We start from the raw sequence: 25,753 nt of genomic DNA, 5'->3' as shown, positions 1-25,753 counted from the left end.
TGGGCTGTGATGTTAACCATGAAGAATGCTTATTACCCAACAAGGAGTTTCAGCAGATCGCTGAAGACCAAGACTTGCCTTTCTTGACATCACAGTAAAGAGCTCTGATACAGAGACATAATCTGGAGGCAGGTTTAAGTTACAAATTTCCTGGGCCACATTCACCTATTTCAGTAATTCGTCTGTTTTCTTTTTCTTATAACTGCAAACTCTGTCACCATTTTTCAGCCCCATATTCCATTTTAATCTTTCAAATTGGGAAGACTTCACTTGTAATTGTTGAAATTAGTTTTGTCTTTACCAAATTTTCTTACTCTAAATACTTGTAGAGAAACTAAACAATATTATAGAAGGAAGTAGCTAAGTATAACTGATGCCTTTGGTTTTTTGTTTTTGTTTTTTTTTTTTTTTTTGTTCATACTGGCAAACAGGGTAAATTCCTTGTAACAGCATATTAAAAAGTAGTATCTGTGGCCCTTCCAAATTTTAAATATCACTCCTACTAATATAATATAGCAAAGTAATAAAATACTTCATTCAACTTGACATATTCTAGGAGTTAAATTCCAGACTTACATTATTATATGATCCAGTTCTAGAAAAGATGAGATTCCCTGATGCCATCACAATGAAGACTGGCATACTCTAACATCAGGGACTAAGAATGGCCTAAACTATTGCCAAATATCAAGAATTCATTGTCATGACCAAAAACAGTCAAAACAATGGAAGGAAGCAAAGCCCTGTTGTTTCCTGAGCCAAATCCCAAAACTGGCTCTACCAACTGAATTTCCACAATATTAATATTAGTGGCATCCACTAATGTAGCTTAAATTCTTCAAAATTGTAACAGTTGCTTAAAATCTTTATGGCTGTCATTTGGCACAAACATCTGTTTCCTCCTGCCCATGCTATTTCAGAAAAAACTTTTCCAGTTCTCTTTCCACAGTGCACCCAGCCCAGGAGGCCTCTTAACTTCCGCAGGGTATCTTGTCTTCTCAACCGACCGCAAGAATAAAAGTCCTGCTGCTCTAGGAGGCAGGCCTTTAGGCAAGGGGCCACAGCACTCTGTTCTGAGATGTCACACAGCACTGCAAACCAGGCACAATTACCTCTGGGCTGATTACTGCAAAAACCACTTGTACCATAGGTGCACCAGGACAGTTCTAAACTCCATCTGTGTTTGGGGAACAAATAAGGCTTGACAAAGGAAAGAACAGGAATAAAAAATGCTGATTTGAAATTTCAACAAGGTTTGTTTCTGCAAACTAATTTCTCTCCATTTAATAAGACTTACTTTTCTCCATCTAATGAAACTACTTACAAAAACGTACCTTTCCTAAATTATACAAGGCAAATAATTCTCTAGTTACAAATCCTAAAATACTGTAATTCTCACAGATATAGGTCCATTTTCTTTGGCATAAGAATTTCTACTCTATATACATATTCTACTTTTAAAAGGACCTTCTTTCATAGTTCTTCCTTTCAAGAATTTAGTTACTGGATTTCTTTTTCTAACCTAAAATTGTGCGATATGCTTGACAGGAACAAGAAGAAAAATGTTAAGATCACGATTTAAGCTTAGTTCATATGGAAAAATTAAAATTTTATAGCTAAACAGGTTGGATTAAGTACAGAAAATGTAATGTGGGCAAAGGAACAATGAAACTCATTTTTGCTTGACCATCGTGTATCCTATATTTTGAAAGGAGCTTAAATAAGAACCCAGGATTGAGGAGAAGTTAGTAACTTACACTTCTAGCAAGGAGCAATAGATATAAGTCAATTAACTAGCAGAGAGAAACTCCAGGAAATGAAGTATCATTGCCAGCTATTTAGAGGCAACAATTCAAGACTAGGTTAAAACTGCAGGATTATGAAATAGATTCCTCTGTCGCTGAACTTTTCCTAGATCTCTTCCTGACATGGGAAGTATTTTCCAACTTTTAGTGGATGAGAAATCCCAGACTTTCTGACATGTGCTGTATCAAGCAATTTTTTTTACCCGTCTCTTAACAAAAGAATATAGTAAGAAGGCAAGGCTGCTGCTGTCTTACCTCCATGATGGGGTTGGAGGCCAAGACCTTTTCTTCAACATTGGCTTCACTGGCAGAACCACTTACAGTTGCAAAATATCGCATGGCGTACTTAGCTGAGACTGTTTTTCCTGCCCCAGACTCCCCACTTACAATGATGGACTGATTTCGTTCATCTCTGTAAAACAAAGAAAAGTAACTGACAGTGCTGCCCACTTTTGAATGTAATGAACATTATTTCCTCTGTGCTCCCATCAATAAGCCATGGTGAGTTTCTGCTGCTTCATATATGCAACAATGTGGGAAGGAACTTAAGAATGGTATTTCCTAATAAGTATAACTTCTTTCAAACTAACAATAAACAGGTAGAAGAAGGTATCAAGCATTAAATTAGAAAGCATCACATCTAAGGATAAATCTGCAATCAAGTGTCTCTGAATTTTTGTGTATAAATATCTTAAGACATATTATTTTTATCCCAAGAAAATCACTTTGATATATTTCAGTACTGTTGTCAACCACCTCAGAGGAGAAAGAAGCCATAGCAAGGAAATCTAGAAAAAATCCTATTTAATTAAAATTACAGCTGTGGCTGGTGTGGCTCAGTGGACTGCGTGTCATCCTGTGAACTGAAAGGTTGCCAGTTCAATTCCCAGTCAGGGCATGTGCTTGGGTTGTAGGCCAGGTCCCCAGTTGGGAGCATGCGTGCAAGAGGCAGCCAGTCGATGTTTCTCTCCTTCTCTTTCTCCCTCCCTTCCCCCCTCTCTGAAAATAAATAAATAAAATCTTTTTAAAAAATTACAAATTTTCTACTAGCTAATAGATCATAAAGTAGTGTCTCCCCAAAGCTCCAGCTTTTACTAAAATACCCTCATTACCAGAGAAAAAATGCTTCATTCATGGTTCATTTGTTCATATATGTCAGAATTCAGAGACTATCACTGTTTCACCTTCATTCACATAATGAGTCACTCTAAGTGAACTTGCTCATAAGACTATCATTTCCTTTAGGATAAGGACTTACGTCATCTTTATCTTTAATATCCAGCACCTAGTCTAGAGCCTGACACATTACAATGTTCAATAAATTTATATCGACTATAAGTAAACTGAACATCAGTGAACAACCGAGCCTAAGAATCAATCTCTCTCCTTTGGCTATGACTTCTACTAGGACATAAACAGAAAACTCCAACTTCCTGAGACAAAAGCAGCAGTCAGCTTTAATTTATCAAAATAAATGAGCAAGTATGTAAAGGTGGTATTTTTTGTGCCCTTAATTTATAAAGAGAGAGGATGACTTCAAAGGTTTTTAGTGGAACTATCCTATAAGGATACAAGATGGGGGAGGTTATTCCATTATAGGAGATGATCTTTTTATCTTTTAAAAGAGATTTATTTATCCAACAAATATTTATAAAACATCTACTAATTGACAAACATTATGCTAAACACTAGAGATATAAGTAACATAAACCATGATCTGCATCCTCAAGTGGCTGATGATCTCACAGGAAAGGCAGACTACATTTCAAGATTATAATATATGTGATGGAGCATTGAGAGAAGGAAGAAGTGATCAGGGAAGATTTATTGGAGATGATACCTGAGCAAGGTCTAGAAAGGAGGAGTAGGAGAAAATGTAAATGAAACCCCAGATACATGGGAAGTTAGAAGAAGGCAGATAATTCACTCTGGTTGGAACATGAATTAAACACAGATGAAGGGCACAGAAATTAGCAAGAACTGGATCATAAAGGCTTCACATGAGATGTTAAAATTCTTGAAGTTTACCTAAAGGTAGATCATGGAGTGCCATTTCAGGATTTTTAAACAGAAAATAACACAACTCTATTAGTAAGGTCACTCTGGCAGCAATGTGGCATATGGGCGGCAAAGGGTCCAGAAGAAAAATTATGGAAGTCTGAACAAGGCTGTTGTGGTCATTATTGAGAGAGGCAGATGGTTTAAGAGATACAAAAGTGGTAGGAATCAACAGTACTTGGTAATAAATTTCCAAAGTAGAAATATAGAACTTTTCTAAGGAAAAGGTTCTTTTTCTTTTTGAGAAAATGAGGGCCACTGCCTTATTTTACAGACCTGGTAAAGTATAGTAGAAGTACAGTGCAGGCCTAATCAACACATTCACATGGCACTACCAGGGTCATGTCGCAATCTGTACCTGATGCTCTGACTCCCATATCATGGGGAAAATCAGTAGGATCTTGGTGACACACTAAGTGACATCTAATTATTATAGAACAAGCTTGCATGTAATCCTGTTTTTATGAAACTACCTTGTTCGTCAAACTCACTATCTCATTTCCTTTTTATTTGAATTTCTAACTGTGCTGGATAGCCCCATTGCCTCTGTTCATCCATGGCTGACTTCAAGATAAATCACTCTAGTAAAACAGCTCTCCTTGTGGTACCAGTGTCCTTTCTTTTAGTCATTTACAATGTCTTCAGAATTTATATTTTTCAATACATTAATCAAGAAACAGTATCAGCAGTCTTCAGATTACCTTCTACAATAGGATTAGAAAAATTCTCTTCCTAATTCTTGCAAGATCAGTTAGTATGTCATCACCCCCTGTGTGACAGATAGCTAACAACGAGATTCTCCCAGCATCCCTAATGGCAAACAAGCCGAGAAGGCTACCGCTAGTCTGATGAAAAGGAAGTGTTAATAGAAACTGCTATCCCAAACTGCACTGCCTTTGAAAAGTTATTTATTTCAAGTCTTAAAAAACCTAAAAATTCGTATGTAAGAGCCTTTTTGTATAACATGGGGAAGAAGAAAAATATTAAAAGCAACAAAATCAAGGATTGTTCAAACAAATCAGGGATTTGTACAAATACACATATATGTGTTCTGATTCAAGCACATGCCAGATATATTCTCTTTTCTACAGTGTACAATCCTGTGGTCACAATACCAACAGTTTTTAAATGTTTTTAAGTGACTTTATTATTTCTTTATTATTCCTGACTTTTTGGCAGAGAGAATTCTTTTTTTTCCTCAAGCCTAAGAGAGTATTTCAATATATAAATAAGTACTACTCTTCCATTATATAAACTTCTTAAATTCAGATTCCAGTCCTAGCTTTGTCACTTACCAGCTTCATGGCTTTGAGCAATTGTATGACCTCTCTAGGCCACAGTTTTCTCATCTTTAAGATTAAATGGCATCTAAGGTCCCCCTCAAAAGCTAAAGTACTATGATCTAATAGTCAAACTATGCAATTGGTTTTTTAGATGTTGGGTTGGCCATGGGCTGCACTCTAAACCTGGGTAAACTCTTGGAACGACTGGAACAGACAAGCCTAAGGATACAGACAGTTTCAAATGGCCATATAGGAGATGGACAACATTTCTTCTCTGGAGAACTCCTGAATAGACGTGGCCAAAATCAATAAGAGCCACAAAGAGAAAAATTGAAAGTAGCCCATTGACTTGCTTTTAAATTAAGAACAGGAATCAGAAATCTTAATAAAGTACAATAAGGTCTTTAAACTTTCAGTTCTCTGTGGCCATAGGAAGAAATGAGGAAACTAAGTAATGCCGACCTCAGAACTGACTCATGCAAAACACAATTTAATATATCCACCCATGGTGATATGTACTCTCTGATAACCACACACTGGGCGTTGCCATCTACCCTGGTAATTACACAAGCACCTCAGTCTAATATTTAGCTTATAAACAAACATTTTTTGGTGAAACAAACCCTAGAGTTTTACTTTTTTGCAGGCAATATAAAAATTTCTCCCTTTATTTGATCCCTTGTTAAAAAAAAAGAGAGAGAGAGAGAACATTAAGTTGGTGCAATATAATGATTTCTTCCAAAGCTGTGTTTTTACTGTGGTGACTTACAGATGTGGCCTCATTTGATACTCCCTTACTAGAGAGATGCTAAGTTTTCCTCTGTTATTATCACTTCTCAAAATCAAGCCACTCTGCTCTCTCTCTGATTTCTGCTTTTGATTAATCCCAAAAAGAAAAGATTTAAACTTTAAAATAGACAGTAAGTTTGCAATGTCAATACTAAGTATTATTTTTGAAGTGTAAATATTTACTATAAAAGAGCGTGCAGGCACTGGCGAAAGCTGTGCTTTAAAGAGGCAGAGAGAAGGACTGTGCAGGAAATGAAAATAACCGTTTCCTAGAAATACATGCTGAGGTCATTTAATTGCTGGTAAGAAGACTGTTACATGGCTATTCGATCCTCTCCTATCAATCTTTTTTGTTCCATCAGTATAGAACATCTGAGATTAATATAACGATCATAACAGAAGTAGCTAGTTATATTTGATTCTAACTCTTACAGACTCTTATACTTACTGTATTTTATTCCTACTGCAACCCTATCAGGAAGACAGTACTCAGCAAGTCCCGAATTCATAATAATAAAGAATTCTGAAGAGGCATCGCTTACTGGGAACTGAGGTGGTCTAAAAGTAAAATTTGAGTAAAATCATGAGGAACAATAGAAATCAGGCAAATGGAAGAGCACAAAAAGGATATTCTAGGCTGGATAAAAGGTGCAGAAATAGATGTATGTAACATTAATTTGAGGGGATGGGTGTGTTAGAGTAGAACCACCTCGTTGAAAGTAGGAAAACTGAATGCAAAAGAAGAAAGGCTTTAGAGTCTCAGAGCTGGATTCAAATCTCAGTTCCCAGATACTATTTGTTAGTATGATAGCCAAAACAAGTTACTTTCCTTATCTATCTGCTCCCCGGGCTGTCATGAAGATTAGAGGTGACATGTTGACATCATGCTTGGTATGTGACAGGCCATCTAAACATGGTAGCAATTAATTAATGTAAGTTAATCCACCTTTACACACCATACATAAAACTCTCCTTATCAAGTAGCACGTACTACTTCAAGCCTTCAAGCCTGCCTGCATAAACAGGACATTTGGTATCACATGGCAGCTGAGCCATAGGTAGTTAGGAGTATACAATTTTCCAATCTTTTTATAAGTCTGAAACTTTTTTTTTTTTTAACTTTAGAAAGAAGAAAAGGCAGCTTAACAATGAGGTTTTCCCTGAGCCTGGTGCATACACCCTCTGGCCCACCCAGTATTCTCTACCTCCTTTTCAGACTATTTTTCACAATATCACTTATTAACATGTGACGGCCTATCTATCTTTATTTTTATTGTTTATCATGCCAGAAGTTTTTGTCTGTTTTGTCTCATTTGTTTACTGCTGTGTCCTCCAGGTTCCCAAAAGGGCTTGAATGGTGCTCGATAAAGATCTATTGAACAAGCAATGAAGTACCTTCCCTGAAGATGCAAGGGGCCTCTAGGAGCACCCGTAATGTGAAGCACCAGAAATTACATCTAGTAAAGATGGTAGTATTCATTTGGTAAGGAAAAAAAAAAAAGATCCTGCGACATCAATTCCAGACTATAGGTCTAAGCAGACATGGCTTATTTAGCTGTTGAGACACATTTTATGGGTGTAGATTTAGTCACATAAAAGGTAAAGAAAACATCATAACGAGTTGAATTATATTGTAAAACTACATAAAAAAACAAAACTGAGCAAAGAGAAAACCAACCAACAAACCTACAGTTAGTGAATCGCACTGAGTGGCAGAACCACAGGGGATGAATAAGGTGGCAAATGTTAGAAAGCCAAAGGAAATCTACGGGTAGGGAGCAAGAAATATTCATAGAAATCTAATACTATGTGAGGATTGCCAGTAACAAAGATGGTAAGAGCCAAGCATTCATACTTAAGAAGAGCATTTTCGAAGAAGTCGTAGAGTTCTCCATGAACAGTATAAAATTTTTCAGAGATTATTTTTAGGCTCTAGCCCTCCATGCAATTCCCTCTCTTCCTAGTAGTTCTCAGGCTGTACTGACATGGTGCTAATTCTACACTGTAATGCTCCGGTACTATACAAATACAGATTGGCGGGCTTTTCTAACTTTAGGGGAAAAAACATACTAATAGATAGAATTTTTTCAATTTTAAGCTTAAAAAAAACCCAAAGTCTCTTAGACTTTTGACAGTCATTACTACTGTATAGTAAAATCTGGTATAATATGGCATTTATGTAGTATAAAACTCTGGTTAGTCATTTTATTATTTAGTATGTTGTATTTCATAGTATCAGACTAATGGAATTTGAAAACTAGTTTTCCTAGTTATGTGGCCTTGGGAAAGTTACATAATTTCTCAGTAAAATGAAACTTAACAGTAATACCACCTCAAAGTTCTGTGAGGATAAAATTAGTTAATAAATGGAAGGCAAATAAACAATGTCTTGCAAAAAGAGAGCATTTAATAATTGTTTGCCGCTCTTAGAAGTATCAAAAATATTTTATTAATAAAAGGATATAATGTTTTCTCTGGACTGCCATTGAAAAAATTCTAAAATTCTGTCATATGCTGGTCCAATTACATATGAATATACACTCTGCCTGGTTAGAAAGGAAAAAATAAAAACCTCTGCAGTATTAATTTTCTCACAACTCCATAAACTGTTTGAGGGTTTCCCATTTCATTTTTATAACATGCCAAGTTCTTACCTGTAGGCTGGAGAAATGAGTTAAATATATACTAATCTTCTATGCATCCACAGTTTTGCATTACATCGTATTATATTATTAAGAGTACAATCTATTATTAAAATTCTCTTCTCTTAAAATGTTAGGATTCCATGGTTAACATCAAAGATATTTTGCTGATGCTACTGAGGATCACTGATGCCCTAGCACACAATGTTAACATTAAAATTCACAATGCCCTTGATATTTAATCCAGCATTTAGGCCTTTTAGTTCTTGTCAGCCACTCATCTGAATGACATTGGGCAAGCCATTTAATACCACCAATTCTTGATCTACTCATCTCTAAAACATAGCATCTGGCCTTGCATAGTCACAGGATCATGATGAGATTCCAATGGCAATTTTAAAAAATCGTATGTCCTTTTACAAATGTAGGTTATTTTCATAATAATGCAGGCCATCTGAGGCACACTAGTCAAGGCTGTTTATTTAATAATAGTTTATAAGTTGCCATTCACTGTATTATAAAATACCTATGACTCAGCAAAAAAGAAATTACCACATCTAATAAGAATCATGAATAACAGAGTTTCACCAACCTGGCCATTTGCTTGTAAGCTTCTTCAGCTACTGCAAAGATATGTGGATCCATATCACCCATGTTCTGACCACTATATGCATTAATAATATCTTCTCCATAAATAGGCAGCTGTTCATAAGGATTTATAGCAACTAGGACTATACCTAGGGAAGGGGTGAAAAAGCAAAAAAAGTCAATTATATCCTAATGGACATATTAAACTTGGTTAAGTGAGAATCACAGTTACACAAATTTCTGTTTCAGTTAATAGTGAACAAACAAATTGTTAAGGATCAAAACATGCTATAGCCTTTGCCTCTGAACCCATTATATCTAGTCCTAAATACGACATCATTTATTTTTCTATTTTTTATCCTCACCCAAGGATATGTTTATTGATTTTAGAGAGACAGGAAGGGAGAGAGAAGAGAGAGAAAGGTACATTAATGTGAGAGAGAAACATCGATTAGTTGCCTTCTTGTATGTGCCCTAACCAGGATCAAACCTGAAACCTTTTGGTGTATGGGATGGTGCTCCAACCAACTGAGCCACCTGGCCAGGGCTAATACACCACTTAAAAACCGAACTAGGTTATTTAAAATAAGGACAGTTGTGGCAATGTTAAAAGAATTTTAAATGTTTTCTTAATATTTAAATAAAAAATTCCACTTCTAGAAATGTATTCAAATGAGAGAATCAAAGAGTCATGCAAGAGATTTTTTAGAGATGTTTATCATGTTATTTACAACAGTGGTAACTGCTGTAAACAGTTGTAAACAGTAGTGAAAACAAACTAAATATATAAGAGTGGTTAAATACATTTTGTTACAGCCATATGATACACTACTACCACCACCATCATATTTTTAAAGACTATTAAATGCCATAGGAAAACATGACACAAAACTGTAGAGAGACTGATTCCAATTTTATTATCTATGTATACTCCCTAACATATACACACACATAGGATGTAAGTCAGAATGATATTGGTTATTTTTCAGTGGTGAATTACATGTAATCCTTTTCCTTTTTTTATAGTTTTTATTGTACTTCCTTAAATTTTACAGTAGGTATATATTAACTTAATGAAGTCATTCATTAAACAAATATTTTTTCAGCTCCAATTCCAAGGGGAGATTCCCCCTGGAAAAAACACCCAGAATTGTCTTCTGGGGGGCGGGCCCTTTGTAGCATAGTGTTTGGTAGGTGAGTGGTCTAGGAACCCATCTGTATCAGTGTACCAGCTGGCATTGTTGTGAGAGGATGCTTTCAGCTTCTCACAACAATGAAATTTTTTTTGAAGACTCTTGCATCACGTTTGCCCATTTCACGATGGATGAATGATTTACTGAGCTGAGTGTTCAGCAGTTTTTGACCAAAACGGCATTACCCCCGTGCCCCACCCTCCTTATTCACCTGATCTTGCCCTGAATTACATTTTTTTTTTGTTTCCCACGATGAAAAGAAGCCCTCAAAAGGAAGTGTTTTGCTGATGTGGAAGAGGAGAAACAAAAAATGGCAAAAGCAATAAAGGCATCAAAATCGACGAGTTCAAAAACTGTTTTAAGCAGCGGAAAACCAATCAGCTAGGTGTATTGAATCAAATGAAAAGTACTTTGAAGGTGACTGAAGTTTAAACATGTATGAATAAATACACAATTTTCTATAAAAAAATTCGGGTTTTTGGGGGGTCCCCCATCATAGGTTTCGAGTCTAAGTGACAGGTTTACAACAGTAAATAAAAAGTAATCTTTATCCTCAGGGAGCTTATTTTCTAGTGGGAAATTCAAACAATTAGCAAGGTAAATAAGAAAAAAAAAATATCATAGGTTAGAAAGTAGTAAGGAAAAGGAGAAAATTTAAACAGAAAAGGAAGACAGATACAAAGGGAAAGACAAGGGGTTTATGATTTAGATGAGAGGGTGGGGCAGGGAAGGCTTCGCCAAGAAGGTAACATATGTGCAAAAAAAAAATTATAGAAAAATGAAAATTGAAAAGAATATTCGCCTTAATACATAGGGAAGAAAAAGTTAATATCAAGGATATAAAAAATATGAACTGTTTTTTCTATATTTTTAAAATTATATTTTATTGATTACACTGTTATAGCTATTATTGTCCCAATTTCCCCCCTTGCCCCCCTCCCCCCAGCACCCTTCGCTCCCTCAGGCACTCCTCCCACCGTTGTCCGCGTCCATGGGCCATGCGTAGGTTCTTTCACTACTCCATTTCTTATACAGTATTTTGCATCCCCATGGTTATTCTGCAACTACCTATTTGCGCTTCCTAATCCCCTGACCTCTTCACCCATTCCCCCATATTCCTTCCCATCTGGCAACCATCAAAATGCTCTTCGTATCCATATTCTCTCTGTTCTTCTTGTTTACTTAGTTTGATTTTTAGATTCAATCATTGATAGTTATGCATTTCTTGCCATTTTATTGTTCACAGTTTTTGATTTTCTTCTTTTTCTTAAATAAGTCCCTTTAACATTTCATATAATACTAATTTGGTGATGATGAACTCCTTTAGTTTTTTCTTGTCTGGGAAGCTCTTTATCGGTCCTTTGATTCTAAATGATAGCTTTGCTGGGTAGCACAATCTTGGCTGTAGGTCCCTGCTTTTCATGACTTTGAATATTTCTCACCAATCCCTTGTAGCCTGCAAAGTTTCTTTTGATAAATCAGGTGAGAGTCTTCTGAGAATGTCCCTGTAGGTAACTAACTGCTTTTCTCTTGCTGCTTTTACGATTCTCTCTTATCTTTAACCTTTAGCATTTTAATTATGATGTATCTTGGAGTGGGCCTCTTTGCATCCACCTTCTTTGGGACTCTCTGTGCTTCCTGGACTTACATGGCTATTTCCTTCACCAAATTAGAAAAGTTTTCTTTTGTTATCTTTTCAAATAGATTTCTAATTTCTTGCTCTTTCTCATCTCCTTCTGGCATCCCTATAATGTGAATGTTGGATCACTTGAAGTTGTCCCAGAAGCCACCTACACTATCCTCATTTTTTGGATTCATTTTTCTTCTTGTTGTTCTGATTGGTTGTTTTTTGCTTTCTTATATTCCAAATCATTGATTTGATTCTCGGCTTCGTCCGCTCTACTATTGTTTCCCTGAAAATTGTTCTTTAATTAGTGTATCCTTCATTTCTGACTGGAATTTTTTTATGCTGTTGAGCATCCTTATCACCAGTGTTTTGAGCTCTGCATGTGATTCATTGCTTATCTCCATTTTGCTTAGTGCTTTTTCTGGACTTTTGAGTTGTTCTTTCATTTGGACCATGTTTGTCTCCTCATTTTGGCAGCCTCCTTCTGTTTGCTTCTATGTATTAAGTAGAGCTGCTATGACTCCATCTTGCTAGTGGGCCTAATGTAGTATGTGTCCTACAGTGTCCAGTGGCACAGCCTCCCCTATCACTCAAGCTGGGTACGCAAGGTCCGGCATCCATGTGAGCTGAGTATACCCTCCTCTTGTAGTTGAGCCTTGATTACTGGTCCAGGAATCAAACCTGTCACCTTTCAGAATGGGATGATTCTCCAACCAACTAAGCCACACCAGCCAGGGCAAAGATATAAATTATTTTAAGAAGAAAAGACAGCCCTGACTGGTGTGGATCAGTAGTTGGGCATCATCCCCCAAAGTGAAAGGTCACCAGTTTGATTCCCTGTCAGGGCACATGCCTGGGTTGCAGGTTCAGTTCCCAGTTGGGATGTGTATGAGAGGCAACTGATTGATGTTTCTCTCTCACATTGATGTTTCTCTCCCTTTCTTTCTTTCTCCCTTCCTTACCCTCTGTCAAATAAATAAATAAATAAATAAATAAAATTTTTTAAAAAGAGAAGAAGAAAAGACATCTGTTCCTGTCCAAAAAAGAAGGATAATGAAGCAATGGTTAACAGTGAGTTTGGTACCCTATGCAAGTAAACTTAGAAGAAAATGAACAGAAATATTGGATCTGAGACTCAGGAAAATGATTAATGAAAGAAAGATAAGAAGTAGTACAGAATAAAAGCCAGTGATGAGAGAAAAAATAAAGGATAAGAAGAAAACATTAAAGAAGGAAAGAGGGAAAGGAACCCAAATGTATATACATGTGCATGTTTAATTTCTAACAGACAGAAAGAGAATCCTGTGCTGGGTCCCTGGCAACTAATACTGCAACAAGCAGGAGCCTAGGCAAAGCAGATCAAATAAGAATAGCTACTGTACCCTTTTGTGATAGCATGGGTGGACCTCAGGAGTGTTATGCTAAGTGAAATAAGCCAATCAGAGAAAGGCAAATACCATATGATTTCACTTATATGTGGAATTTAATGAACAAAATAAACAAAATAGAAACAGACTCATAGATACAGAAAACAGATAATTAGTTAGAGGCGAGGAGGGTCGAGGATCTGGATGAAAAAGGTGAACGAGAAAAGTGAAAGGAGGGAAGGGGAGGGGAGGAGTAGGGAGGGGAGAAAGAAAGAAAACAAAAGAAAAAGAAAACTCATAGGCACAGACAACAGTATGGTGATTACCAGAGGGAAAGGGAGTGAAGGGAGGTAGAAGATGTTACAGGGAGATTAATGGTGATGGAAGGAGACTTCACTTCGGGTGGTGAACATAAAATAAAATATACAGATGATATATTATAGAACTGTACACCTGAAACCTATATAATTTTATTAACTAATATCAACACAATAAATTAAAAAGAAAAAAAGAATAGCTACTACAAATCAAGTCAGTCCTACATTTCTAAGTCAACGAAAAAAAGACAACACTAAACTACTTGTAACAGCTCCAAAGATAAGTCTTTGGACATCTACTCTTGATGTACTAGTTTTTAAAGAGATGAAAATAACTGTTAAATTGGCATTGGATTTGGCATATGAATTCTGTGTGGGAAAAATCCAAAAAAGAGGCCCAATTCTTTTTATGTTGATGAAAATTATGTAAGTTCACAAAAGAGCTATTTGGCATAAAGTGCAGCTAGCTAATGATAACTCTGAAGTGAACCTGTTTGTAAGAGAAAATCCAATCACATACATTCTCCCTTCCCCAGACACAGTATTTCCATGTCTATGCTCAAGAGAGGAAAGGGTTCACAGTTCACTCAGACAGCAAAGTACACGTACCACAATATGTATAAATAAGTTTGGAATCAATAAACCGGACTCTGAGATTGTGAAGCACAGCAGGCTCATGAAGATAGCTGAGGGCTGTGAGGTCATTTTCACCCACAAGTATGTCAGGGTTTCTTAAGTGAGGCAGCTCCTTGGTCTTTGGATCTAGACGATATTCCAAATCCTGAAAATGCACAAGACACAGCATCTGGATAAGTCACAGCAGTAAATGAGAAATAGGGCCATGCATTTTGCTTATTTCCTAATCCCTATTTGGTTCTCAACTAGTAAATGTATTCTTTTTCTGGCACCTTCCAAAAACACAGAAACTGGTGGAAAAGGCAAAAAAAAAAGAGTTTTCTTTTTCACTAGTTATATTAACTCATATTAACAAATTTCCTAGTATAGTTTGAGAAGTCTTAGCCTACACCTTTTTTACCCAGTTACCGAACCATAAGTTTTTAATCTTTAAGTTTTTTTTTCTTTTCATCTATGATAAATGAAAGGCAGTATAACACAGTGATTAAGAACTTGGCTCCAGAGTGAGACCAACATGGGTTCAAATTCTAAAACTGGTGCTTAATTCTTTAATGGTCCTGGGTACGTTACCTTACTTAAATCCTTCATTTGTAAAATAGGCATAATAGAAACAGCTCACAGAGGCCTGGGAAAAATTAAATAGACAATGCCTGGCACATGGTAAATACTTGGGAACAAGAACCCCAAGAGCCTAAGAATCCCCTAAAATTAGCTATAACACTTTATGTGTATGTGTGTAAATATATACACATATATGTACTTTTTTGGAAAGACAGTTCATAGTTTTAATTTGATTTTTAATGAAGTGTTTGGCCCCAAAAGTTAAGAAGTACTATTCACTTTAAAGAAAAGAGAATATGGCTTTATGGCAAAGCCAATCATGGAAACTGTGACTCAACTATGTATTAAGGGCAAATAACATACAAGTAAAAAGGAAAAAATGCTATTTAATTGTACGGAGGAACAAGCTGTTTTTGTAAAAAAGTCACTTTTATTAACACTGAAGAGCTATACAGAGGACAAATATTCGTACTTGGTTGAAATGAACTCTGCTAAATGGTGAGTAAATTTTCAAGTCTGGCCCTCTACCTCTCTGCCTGTTTATTAGGGTAAAATGTCCTTCCCCAAAGCTGACTGGCCTTTGCATTGGCCCTTGCAATAGAAAAACATCACTTCTGGCTATGAGATCTCAGGCAGAGCTACTTAATGTCTCTGAGCCTTGGCTCCCTTATTTGGAAAATAGTTATACCACCTACTAACCCACAGAAAAAAATTAACGTAGGAAAATATAGCCCACAGTGCCTAATGGGTACCTAACATAGAGTAGTCAATAAATGTTGAATAAATTAATTCCTTAGTTTGGCATTCAAGGCCCTCCTAATCTTTCCCAATTCTTCCCTACCATCTTCCCAACTATCCTTCATGCCTCTGTGTTGCTCTCCTGAAATTTTCCTGCATGCTGACACCAATGAGTTTTTTCTAAAACACAAACCTGGCACCCTTCTCCTGTTTATAAACCCTACAGTCACTCCCCATAGCATACCAGTTGAAGTCCTAGGGTTTTAGCATGAAACCAGGCCTTCTGTGATCTGGTTCCCTCCCCTATCCTATTGCTGGTCCTGTACTCTCATTTTACATCCCAATGAAATGGAACTTGTGTAGTTCCCCAAACACTCAGTACTGTGCATGCTTCCCTGCCTTTCTCCATGCTTTTCTGCATCTCTGACATGCATTCCCCTTGTCTACTCATCCTTCAGACAATGCTTCCCTGATCCCCTACCTTCCCCGGCCCACTGGCCACTCCCCTTTTGTTCTGTTTTTGTTTCTCATTCATATTTCTCATATTATGAGTCATGCTAATCACAAGTACATCTGTTTCTCTTATCTGACACTGGTGTCAGAGAGCATACCTTTTGCCACCTCTTAACATGGCATATAGCTAGTACCTTAATATCCAAGCCTTGAATTAGAACACAAACCTTTTTAAAATCTCTCCTCCAGTCACCTTGTTATAATCACCATCTCCAAAATGCATTCCAATCCTCACAGATTCTACCACCTTTCTCTTTGTCAATCCAAATTCTATCTACCTTTTAATACCTAATCAAAATCCTTCCTCCTTGAAGCCTTCCCTGACAAAGCAGCCCATAATGAAGTGTCCCCATATTGGGACCCTGAAGTCCATATAGTCTTTACAGTATAGTAGAGTGGTTATGAGCACAAACCACGAAGGTTAATTTCCTGGCTTTAAATCCCAGCTTTGTCCCTTAATACCTACATAACCTGGAGCAAGCCTCAAACTCTGTGTTTCAGTTTCTTCATCCATAAAGTTGTAATCATAACAGCCTCACCTCATAGGCTTGTAGTTAAGATTGAATGAGTTATAGCAAATAAAGCACTTACTAAGTGCTCAATATCTGTTAACTGTCAGGATAGTATTACTCATTTGGTAGTTAATCAACTTACCTTTTGACATCTTTGTGGTGCTGAACTATTCCATATAGTCTATATTTCACTTAACTTTTCATATATTTGTATCTAGATTCCCTGGCTAGACAAGTTGTTTAAAGGAAATTAATGTCACACAGGTTTTTAAGAAAAAAGTGTGATATGCCTTGTCAAATGCTGTGGAGAGATTAAAAAGTGTGATACTAAAACAACTCCACTCATTCAGTGAATGCAAATAAGGAACTATGGAGACATAATTGGTTTTAAGTTTTATTTTTTAAATATTTTTCAAATGAGTAGTTCCAACAAATACCATATCTCAGATTAGTTCCCTAGATGATATGAATACAGGGTCTGGCAGAAGTAATGCCTGCTTGAGTGTGGTTGGTAGGATAATAATATGGGTGTAATAATTTATAGTTTTAATTTGAACATTTCTCCTAAAATGTTGTATGGTGTGCTTGAGTGTGATATTGTTATGTTACAGAATTACATGCTTATGATTTTGTAATAAACAAGAAGCATTATTTGTGCCAGACCCTCTATGTTAGTTAATGTGAAAACATTTTAATGCTATCCTAAGCAAAATACAGAAGAACAGACACATACTTGGGAGGATTATATGTGAATCTGAACCTAATAATAATCAACTTATGACAAAATAATGGATTTTTAAAGTATCTATTTCCACTAACCAAATGGGATAGAGAACTGAGTTTGCCATTTTGCCATTTTTAATCAATTTAATTAGTAAAAATATTAAATTAGTTCAAAATTTAACTTCCAGCTAAAGTTAAGTATATCACAACAAACTTATGCTTTTGAATTCCCTTTACTTTATGCCAATGACAACAAAATAAAAGCCAAATTCTTACCTTTCCTTCCTCAAGGTGAAGCAATAGGACTTTATCTCCAGGCTTATAATCTTTGAGTAGCTCTGCTGACTTCCAAACTTCCTCAGGATCTGGTATCCAAACCCTGGCAAACTAGAAAACAAAAAGAAAAAAAAAATTTAAACTGGAAAATCAATTACTTTATAGTGATATATAAAACATATGGATTTATTTATAATTAAATAATTTCTGAAAAAATAACTCTTGGCCAATATGAAATTTAAGTTTTAAATTACTAGAAAAAAGTATTTTAGCTCCAGTAATACCATCATGTCCACATAATGTGAGAAGTATGCTCTGTATTGCAGTAATAATTTCACAATATATGTTAAGTCAAATCACTGCCCTATGTCCCTTATACAGGGCTGTAAGTCAACTATATCTCAATAAAACTTAGAAAAAAAAACTATGCTCTGAAAAGACAGCTATAATGAAAGTATGACTTTGCTTTATATAGTAAATGCTACCTGCAAATATAATTTTAGTTTAAAATGTACATATAAATCTATTTTCTCACTAAATGTGGACTTCCAAAACATGATTTTGGATCGCTGGTGTGGTGGCTCTGCCAGCTTCAGCAACACAGTTATCTTTTTATGGCAGGATTTACAATTTGAATTTTTTATTGTGGTTTTCATCCTGTGCTCTGCAAAGCCTTAGTGATTACTCAGGTGCTCCTCGGCAGTTACACTGTGGAGAGGACAGTAAGCTCCTGACCTGGAGCCACGGCAGTTTTACATACTGGGTGTTTGGCATTTTTTGTGAAGGAAGTTCTGTTGAGAGAGACCGCATGCATGTTTGCATGCATTGTTATCTAGTACTTTACCTTCATTATTTTATAAAGATGAGAGAAAATGGTAAAAAAAAAAGGTATATTTGGCCAGCAATATATTTGGCTCTCATGACTTCAATATCATGAAAACAGTATGGTTAAGGGCTCCTGAAGCAGATCTTTAGCCTCCACTAGACACTCTGGACTTATGCCAATTTTGGACTTCAGGTTAATGTTAAAGAAAAAGAACAAAACATATTAACATGAAAGAATCCTCCAGATACTATATTGAAGAGATGTGTCGTGATTTCTTGGATTCCTCAGGAAGGAGTCTCCCTTGAAAACATACGTACACTAATCCCTGATGCTCATTTTCAGGAATATATGAAAATACCACTAACAGCCTTTCTCTATTTTCTTCAGAGCTCTCATTACTACCTGAACTTATTTACTACTTGTTTACTTGTTTATTATTTCTCTTCTGTCATTAGAACGTAAGCTCCACATCTGTATTGTTCAGCATAATATAGAGTACCTGTGTACCTGATACACCGCTGGCACTTAGTATTTGTTGAAAGAATCTCAGAATAAAAGTTATCTCCTTAAACTGCATAAAACAGCATGGTAAAATAAACATACCCATTGCTTTATTGTTCTCTTATGCACACTCATGCACACTCTTTGTCTGAACAGTTTGCAGAGGAAACAGTACTGAGCTAAGTTGCGGGTTCTAATCTCAGAACTGCCATATCGGCCTTGCAGCCTTTGATGTGGGCATCTGTAAAATGGGGGGACAGCAGTGCTCAGCTAGCTTGTCACAAGGGCTCCCATATGGATGCCTTGTGGAAAACACAAACCAACATATAATTGTTATTAAGTGTGTTTTCCCTAAGAAGTGACTGCTAATGTTCGATGTCAAAAATGTTACTGAAATTAGTTTTATAACCCCCTTCCCCCTGTTAAACAGCCCATAAACTGAGTACACATTATTAAATTTTATTCAATAAACATTCTGTGTACCAAGTGCTCTCACACTGAAGTTCACTTTAGGAAGCCAGTATTTCCCTAACTTTCTCTGGAAGGATTTACTGTTTCTAGAAACGACATATGATATATGAGATAAAGAGTCATAAAGTTAGCTACTACCCTTACTGATAAAACGATAGGTAAGCAAAACAGGTTCCATTCAGTTTGTAGAAGGCTCACTGACCAGCTCTAAACATGAGATTTTCCACTTTATCTAGAAAGAAGAGCCTTTGTGTTTTTTGTCAATAGTAAGTTGCAGCTCAGGTTTTCACAACTATTTTGGAAACAGTAATGAGTATATACTTTTCCAAAGGCTTGATTTCCAAAAGCTGGGTGTTAACAACAGATAGTAGAGGGAAGCTAAGGCCCTTGCATTCTCCAGAGGCAATATATATAAACACCAAACATCACCCTGATAACCAGCTTCCCCTTTATCTTAACTGTATTTCTTGGAAAACTATCCAAGCAGAAAGAGGTAAAAAATCAGTCTATTATTACCAGTCTTTTAATGGTTCTTTTCCGCTTTTACTGATTATTGCAGAAACAACCATTCCAGAACTGGGTTACTTTGGGAGGTATAAATACTGTAGTTGCTGAAACCCAGGGGAATCTCCACCGGACAATGCCCTTTCCTGCTGCCTCTGTCACTGCCAACCCTACTTTCCACTCTTCTCCAGAGCACCTATGAGAACACCAACGGCAGCCAGAGGATCAGGACTCAACCTGTCCAGCCACATCTAGTGCCTAAGACTGAAGGAAGGAAGACAAGAAGACAAGGTCCTGAGATCACACAAGAAAGCCAGAAATGGGACGTGGCAGCAAAAGTCAGACAGGTATGAGAAATAGGGGTGGACACATATACCTGGAAGTCTCCTCAGGGGGTTTTTGGTGAAACAAAAACAGCTAGATAACCCAGACTGGACACAGCTCCCAGCAAGACAAAGGAGAGTCCAATATCATGTAACTCCCTCTGTCATGTTTAACTGGTAGAGGACGGGGCTTTTCTACAATGCTCCTCGCTCCCTTTTCCATTCATACTACTCTAGTTTCTTTTTTTTAAAGTATATTTTATTGATTATGCTATTACAGTTGTCACATTTTTTTCTCCGCTTTATCTCCCCTTTATCTCCCTCCACCCTGTATACCTCTTTCCACAAGCATTCCCCCACCCCTTAGTTCATGTCCATTGGTCGTACATGAAAGTTCTTCGGCTTCTCCATTTCCTATATTATTCTTAACCTCCCCTTGTCCATTTTGTACCTACCAATTATGCTTCTTATTCCCTGTACCTTTTCCCCCATTCTTCCCACTCCTCCTCCCCCCTGAACACCCTCCATGTGATTTCCATTTCTGTGATTCTGTTCCTGTTCTAGCTGTTTCTTTTTGTTTCTTTCTTTTCTTTTTTTTTTTTAGGTTCAGTTGTTGATAGTTGTGAATTTGTTGTCATTTCACTGTTCATAGTTTTTATCTTCTTTTTCTTAGATAAGTCCTTTTAACATTTCATATACTAAGGGCTTGGTGACAATGAACTCCTTTAACTTGACCTTCTCTGGGAAACACTTTATCTGCCCTTCCATTCTAAGTAATAGTTTTGCTGGATTGAGTGATCTTAGATATAGGTCCTTGCCTTGCAAGAGTTTGAATACTTCTTTCCAGACTCTTCTTGCCTGCAAGGTTTCTTTTAAGAAATCAGCTCATAGTCTTATGGGAACTTCTTTGTAGGTAACTGTCTCCTTTTCTCTTGCTGCTTTCAAGATTCTCTCCTTATTTTTAATGTTGGGTAATGTACTTTCAATGTGTCTTGGTGTGTGCTTCCTTGGGTCGAACTTCTTTGGGACTCTCTGAGCTTCGTGGACTTCCTGGAAGTCTATTTCCTTGGCCAGATTGGGGAAGTTCTCCTTCATTATTTTTTCAAATACGTTTTCAATTTCTTGCTCTTCCTCATCTCCTTCTGGCACCCCTATGATTCGGACATTGGAACATTTAAAGTTGTCCCAGAGGTTCTTAAGCCTATCCTCATTTTTTTGCATTCTTGTTTCTTCATTTAGTTCCAGTTGAATTTTTATTTCTTCCTTCTGCTCCTAATCATCGATTTGAGTGCTGGTTCCCTTCCCTTCACTGTTGGTTCCCTGTGTATTTTTCTTTATTTTGCTTTGCATAGCTTTCATTTTTTCCTCTATTTTGTGACCATACTCAACCATTTCTGTGAGCATCCTGATTACCAGTGTTTTGAATTGTCATCTGATAGGTTGGCCATCTTCATTGCTTAGTTGTATTTCTGGAGTTTTGATCTGTTCTTTCATTTGGGCCATATTTCTTGGCCTGTGACATTGGAAGGGGCAGGGCCTTAGGTATTCACCAAGGTGGGGCTACCCACATGGCTGCAATGTGGCACTGTCTGTGGGGGAGGGGTCAGAGAGGGAACAAAGCTGCTTGCTCAGTTCTCGGACAGCTTTCAGTTACTTCCCCCTCTACCCACAAGCAAATTGGGCCCTACTGGTGCTGATTCCCAGGTGGGTGGGTTTGTGTACGTTCTAGGACCCTGTGGGTCTCTCCAACAAACTGTCCTGTGAGGCTGGGAGTTTCTCCTGCTGCTGCAACCCCCACAGGCTTTTATAGCCAGAGGTTTTGAGGCTCGGTCTTACCAGCTCTGGAACCCTGGATTGCCTGGTCCATCTCAAATGCTCCCCTGTTGTTCCTCCCAGTTTATCCGCAGGAAGGTGTGGGACTGCCAGCCGCTGCCTTGCCCACCTGGTCCTCCAGCTGTCACCTTGCCACGTGTCCTCTCTGCTCTGGTCGCCCATCTCTGCCTCTCTTACCAGTCTGGATGAATGTTTCTTTTTCAATTCTGTGGTTGTCAGACTTCCATACCATTCAATTTTCTGGAAGTTCTGGTTGTTTTTTGCTTTTATATGTGTTGTTGTCTTTCTTCTGGTTCTGTGAGGAGGCAACGTGTATCTACCTATGCTTCCATCTTGGCTGGAAGTCCCCATATTTCTCTAGCTTTGTCCCTCATTATCTTGTAAACCCCTCAAATATCTCACTCATGATACCTCAGACCTTATTTTGGTTATTTACAGACCTCTCTGCCTCTCACACTGGACTATATATCCTTAAGCCACCTATGAATCCCTTCTAAGGTTGGCTATGTTCTTTGCCCACAGTTGGTGGACAATACATTTATGTTGATTTTATTTATGACAGAGGTAGGGTAAGGGAAGGAAAAAAGACGGGAGAACCGGGATGAAAGGTAGGAAAGACAAACTTCGCAGGCCTACTTCAGGATTTTTCCTGAAGCCACGAAGCACTGTCAAGATCGGGGGGAGTCAGGGACTTAAAGAAGAAAGATTCCTGAAGTAGTAGGCAAAGAAAGAGTAAACATTTGATATAGGAACTGGTAGGAGAGAAAACAAGAATTGGGGATCTGAGGTACTGTCACTAAAACAAAACAAAACAAAAAAAAACTGTAGGAAATAAAGAAAAGAGGAAAAAGACTTAAAGGAGATAATATGAAAACACAGAAACATACCAAAGAAGATTTATGATAATGCAAAGGAACACCTGATTAGAAAGAGAGTAAGGACAAAATGGAGATAGGCTTAATTTTATAACAGTCAATATGAGAAAATAATGCTACCACAAATTTAAGTTGCATCATAGCTTGCAAGGAAAAGAAAAACCATCTACTGTTCTACAATACAATTTAATGAGGCCTACCTGGCAATGATGAGGTAATTCTGACAGAGTCTAATGGAAGAGTACTGGAAAGGCAGGTTTGGGGCTCATGCTTGCACTAGTACTTGGCAGAAAAAGGCACTAAACAGTGTTGGTTCAGCCTAGCATGGCCCTCATACCTTCTCAGAGGTTACACGCATCCCTGCCCCGGTAAGGAGGCACCAGTCATCTTTCTTTTTGTATCTACCATAATGATAACACTCAACAGATCCTTGACTAGTGCTGATGACTCACGGGAAGTTTTGCTAACTTGCATTTCATCATCAAGGAACCCTGAGCTGTGGGTACCAAGAGCAGCTGTTTCCGATGCCTGAGACATTTTGAGAACAAAACTGAGAGCCCTAACAAAGTAAATGACCAGTCCCCAAGGGCCCCAAAATCTGACCCATGTGATGCTTTCTCCTTCCCGAAACTCCCGCCTACGAAGATTCATACAGCACGTGTATACATCTTTCCTAGCTCCCCTTTTAAACCATAAGCAGCTTGGCAACATGGAATCTACCTTGATCCATGTTTGCTATCCCATTGTGAATGCAAAAATGAATGCCTTATGTGACAACTCAAAAAATCTATGATAAAAACTAATTATCCTCAAGGCTACAAACTAAAGCAGGAAAGAAATCCTAAATCGGCAACAGCCCTGCCTCTGGACCCTGACATTACTACTGATATTCCACATGGTTACTAAGTAATTCATATAACCCTTATAGCATGTTTTTAATGTAAAAAAACAAATCAGAAACGCCAACCCTAAAGCACATAATAGGTTTTCCAGAATTTTTATACACACGCATACCTATACCTATACCTATACACATATACACACATACTCATAGGGTTACTAAGCAATTCATATAACCCTTATGGCATATTTTTGATATAAAAAAATCCAGAAACTATTACCCTAAAGCACATAATGAGCTTTCCAGAATTTTTATACACACACACATATCTCCACACACAGCAAATATATATTGAATGAAAGAATGATATATGAACTCCCATATACCCATCACTTAGGTTCAGAAATAGAGCATTACTATTACTGAAACTCCTCAATGAAATATATTCTTAAACATTTCCTTTTCTCTCACCACTACTATTTCCCATGGCAAACTACGGGTTTGCTGTACCCTGAAAAAGCCCTTCTGCCTCAGAAGGCACTTCTGTGCCTTTGCTGTAGCTATTTCCTCCATCTGGAACACAATCTCTCCTCCTTATCAGCCAGCAGACTCCTATTTATCCTTCATATCTGTGTTAAAGTAGCACCTCTTTTAAGAAGCCTTTCCTGACTTATTATCACTTGGTACTCCTTCTCAATGTCCACATACTATCTTCCTCATACTATCTTCCACTAGAATCCTTATTCCACAAAACGATGACTTTGCATGTCTATCTCCCTCTAGAAACTATGAGCTTCTTGAGAGAATGGGTGTAACTTACTCATCTTTGTTTTTTCAGCACTTAACTCAGGGCCTGCCTATAACAATTTCTTAATAAACTTTTGTTATATGAATATTCTTGGCCTTAGACATTACACCTAAGAGGGCAGACTAAAAGAAATATTGGCAAGAGGCTCTCAGAATCTTCTGAAAAGGTCTATAATTTCCAGAAACAGAGAAAAAGGTAAGCAATATTTGACAATTGAGTTATGTAGAAAATCTGGATGTGACAGAATGAAAAAGTGCCAGGCATTTAAGGAACAGAGAATGAAACATCCTTTACTCTCCCCTGCACCCCAAACCTAGATCTCAATCCCTTCGTAATTCATGTGTTTAGAGCGGAAGTTACCCCTCTCTTCTAGAACAGAACACTCCACTCCCAACCCTACCCAAAATTCCTCACTAAGAATGCAAAATTGTTGTGACCACCACTTCCACAGCCATATCCTAGAGCAGCAAAGGAGAGAATATGGAAAGAAAGGTAAGCCAGAGTGTTAGAGCAGGGTAAAGGGTCTCACTAACAGAGGGGGAAGCCCTGGCCAGGTCACTCAGTTAGTTAGAGTATCGTCCCGATACGCCAAGGTTGCAGGTGTGATCCCCAGTCAGGGCACATACAAGAATCAATAAATGAATGCATAAATAAGTGAAAAACAAATGGATGTTTCTTTCTCTATCTCTCTCTCACCTCCCTTTTCTCTCTCTTTCTAAAATCAATATTAAAAAGTTAAAATGGGGGAAGAGAAAGAAAGGGCTGGGGATGAACAATGGTGCATTCTGAGCAGAGTTGGAAGCGAAGAGCAGAAGTGCCCTGCGGTTCTGCTGCAGCCGTGTAGCAATGCAGGCTGCCGCTGAGCAGAATGATGAACACCATCCTGCTCATGGGACTTGACAGAGGATGAGAGGAATGAAAGCTAACATCTGCTGAGCACTTTCTTTGTGTCAGTAAAGGCCTGGATATTTTACATATATGATTTCATTCAATCTGCTGCATAACCCTATTACTCATCCATTTTTATAGATATTGAAGCTTAGACCTTAAAAATGGTAGAGCTGAGGTTCAAATCTACATCTAATCGAAGAGCCAAATACTCTTTCCACTCCACCTCACTTCCCCCTTGTTAAAACAGTAAAT

At 37.5% G+C, this 25,753-nt stretch overlaps 1 protein-coding gene across 4 annotated transcripts in view; it reads right to left on the bottom strand.

Moving 5' to 3' along the window:
• The window catches only part of MYO5A (myosin VA), a 165,246-nt gene that overhangs the window by 96,310 nt on the left and 43,183 nt on the right, over positions 1-25,753 (bottom strand). For all 4 annotated transcript variants that reach the window (XM_054565413.1, XM_054565414.1, XM_054565415.1 and 1 more), the window contains exons 2-5: positions 17,629-17,739; positions 14,279-14,450; positions 9,170-9,314; positions 2,061-2,217 (exon numbers count right to left, since the gene is read on the bottom strand). In XM_054565413.1, coding sequence (XP_054421388.1) covers positions 2,061-2,217; positions 9,170-9,314; positions 14,279-14,450; positions 17,629-17,739 — 585 coding nt within the window. The remainder of the gene's footprint in view (positions 1-2,060; positions 2,218-9,169; positions 9,315-14,278; positions 14,451-17,628; positions 17,740-25,753) is intronic.

The sequence above is a fragment of the Pteronotus mesoamericanus genome, unplaced genomic scaffold (assembly GCF_021234165.1).
Source record: "Pteronotus mesoamericanus isolate MK-2021 breed Mesoamerican mustached bat unplaced genomic scaffold, CSHL_Meso_final contig_164, whole genome shotgun sequence".
Taxonomy (NCBI): Eukaryota; Metazoa; Chordata; class Mammalia; order Chiroptera; family Mormoopidae; genus Pteronotus; species Pteronotus mesoamericanus.
Note: the sequence above shows the minus strand (reverse complement) of the source record. Positions and strands in the feature narration are given on the sequence as shown.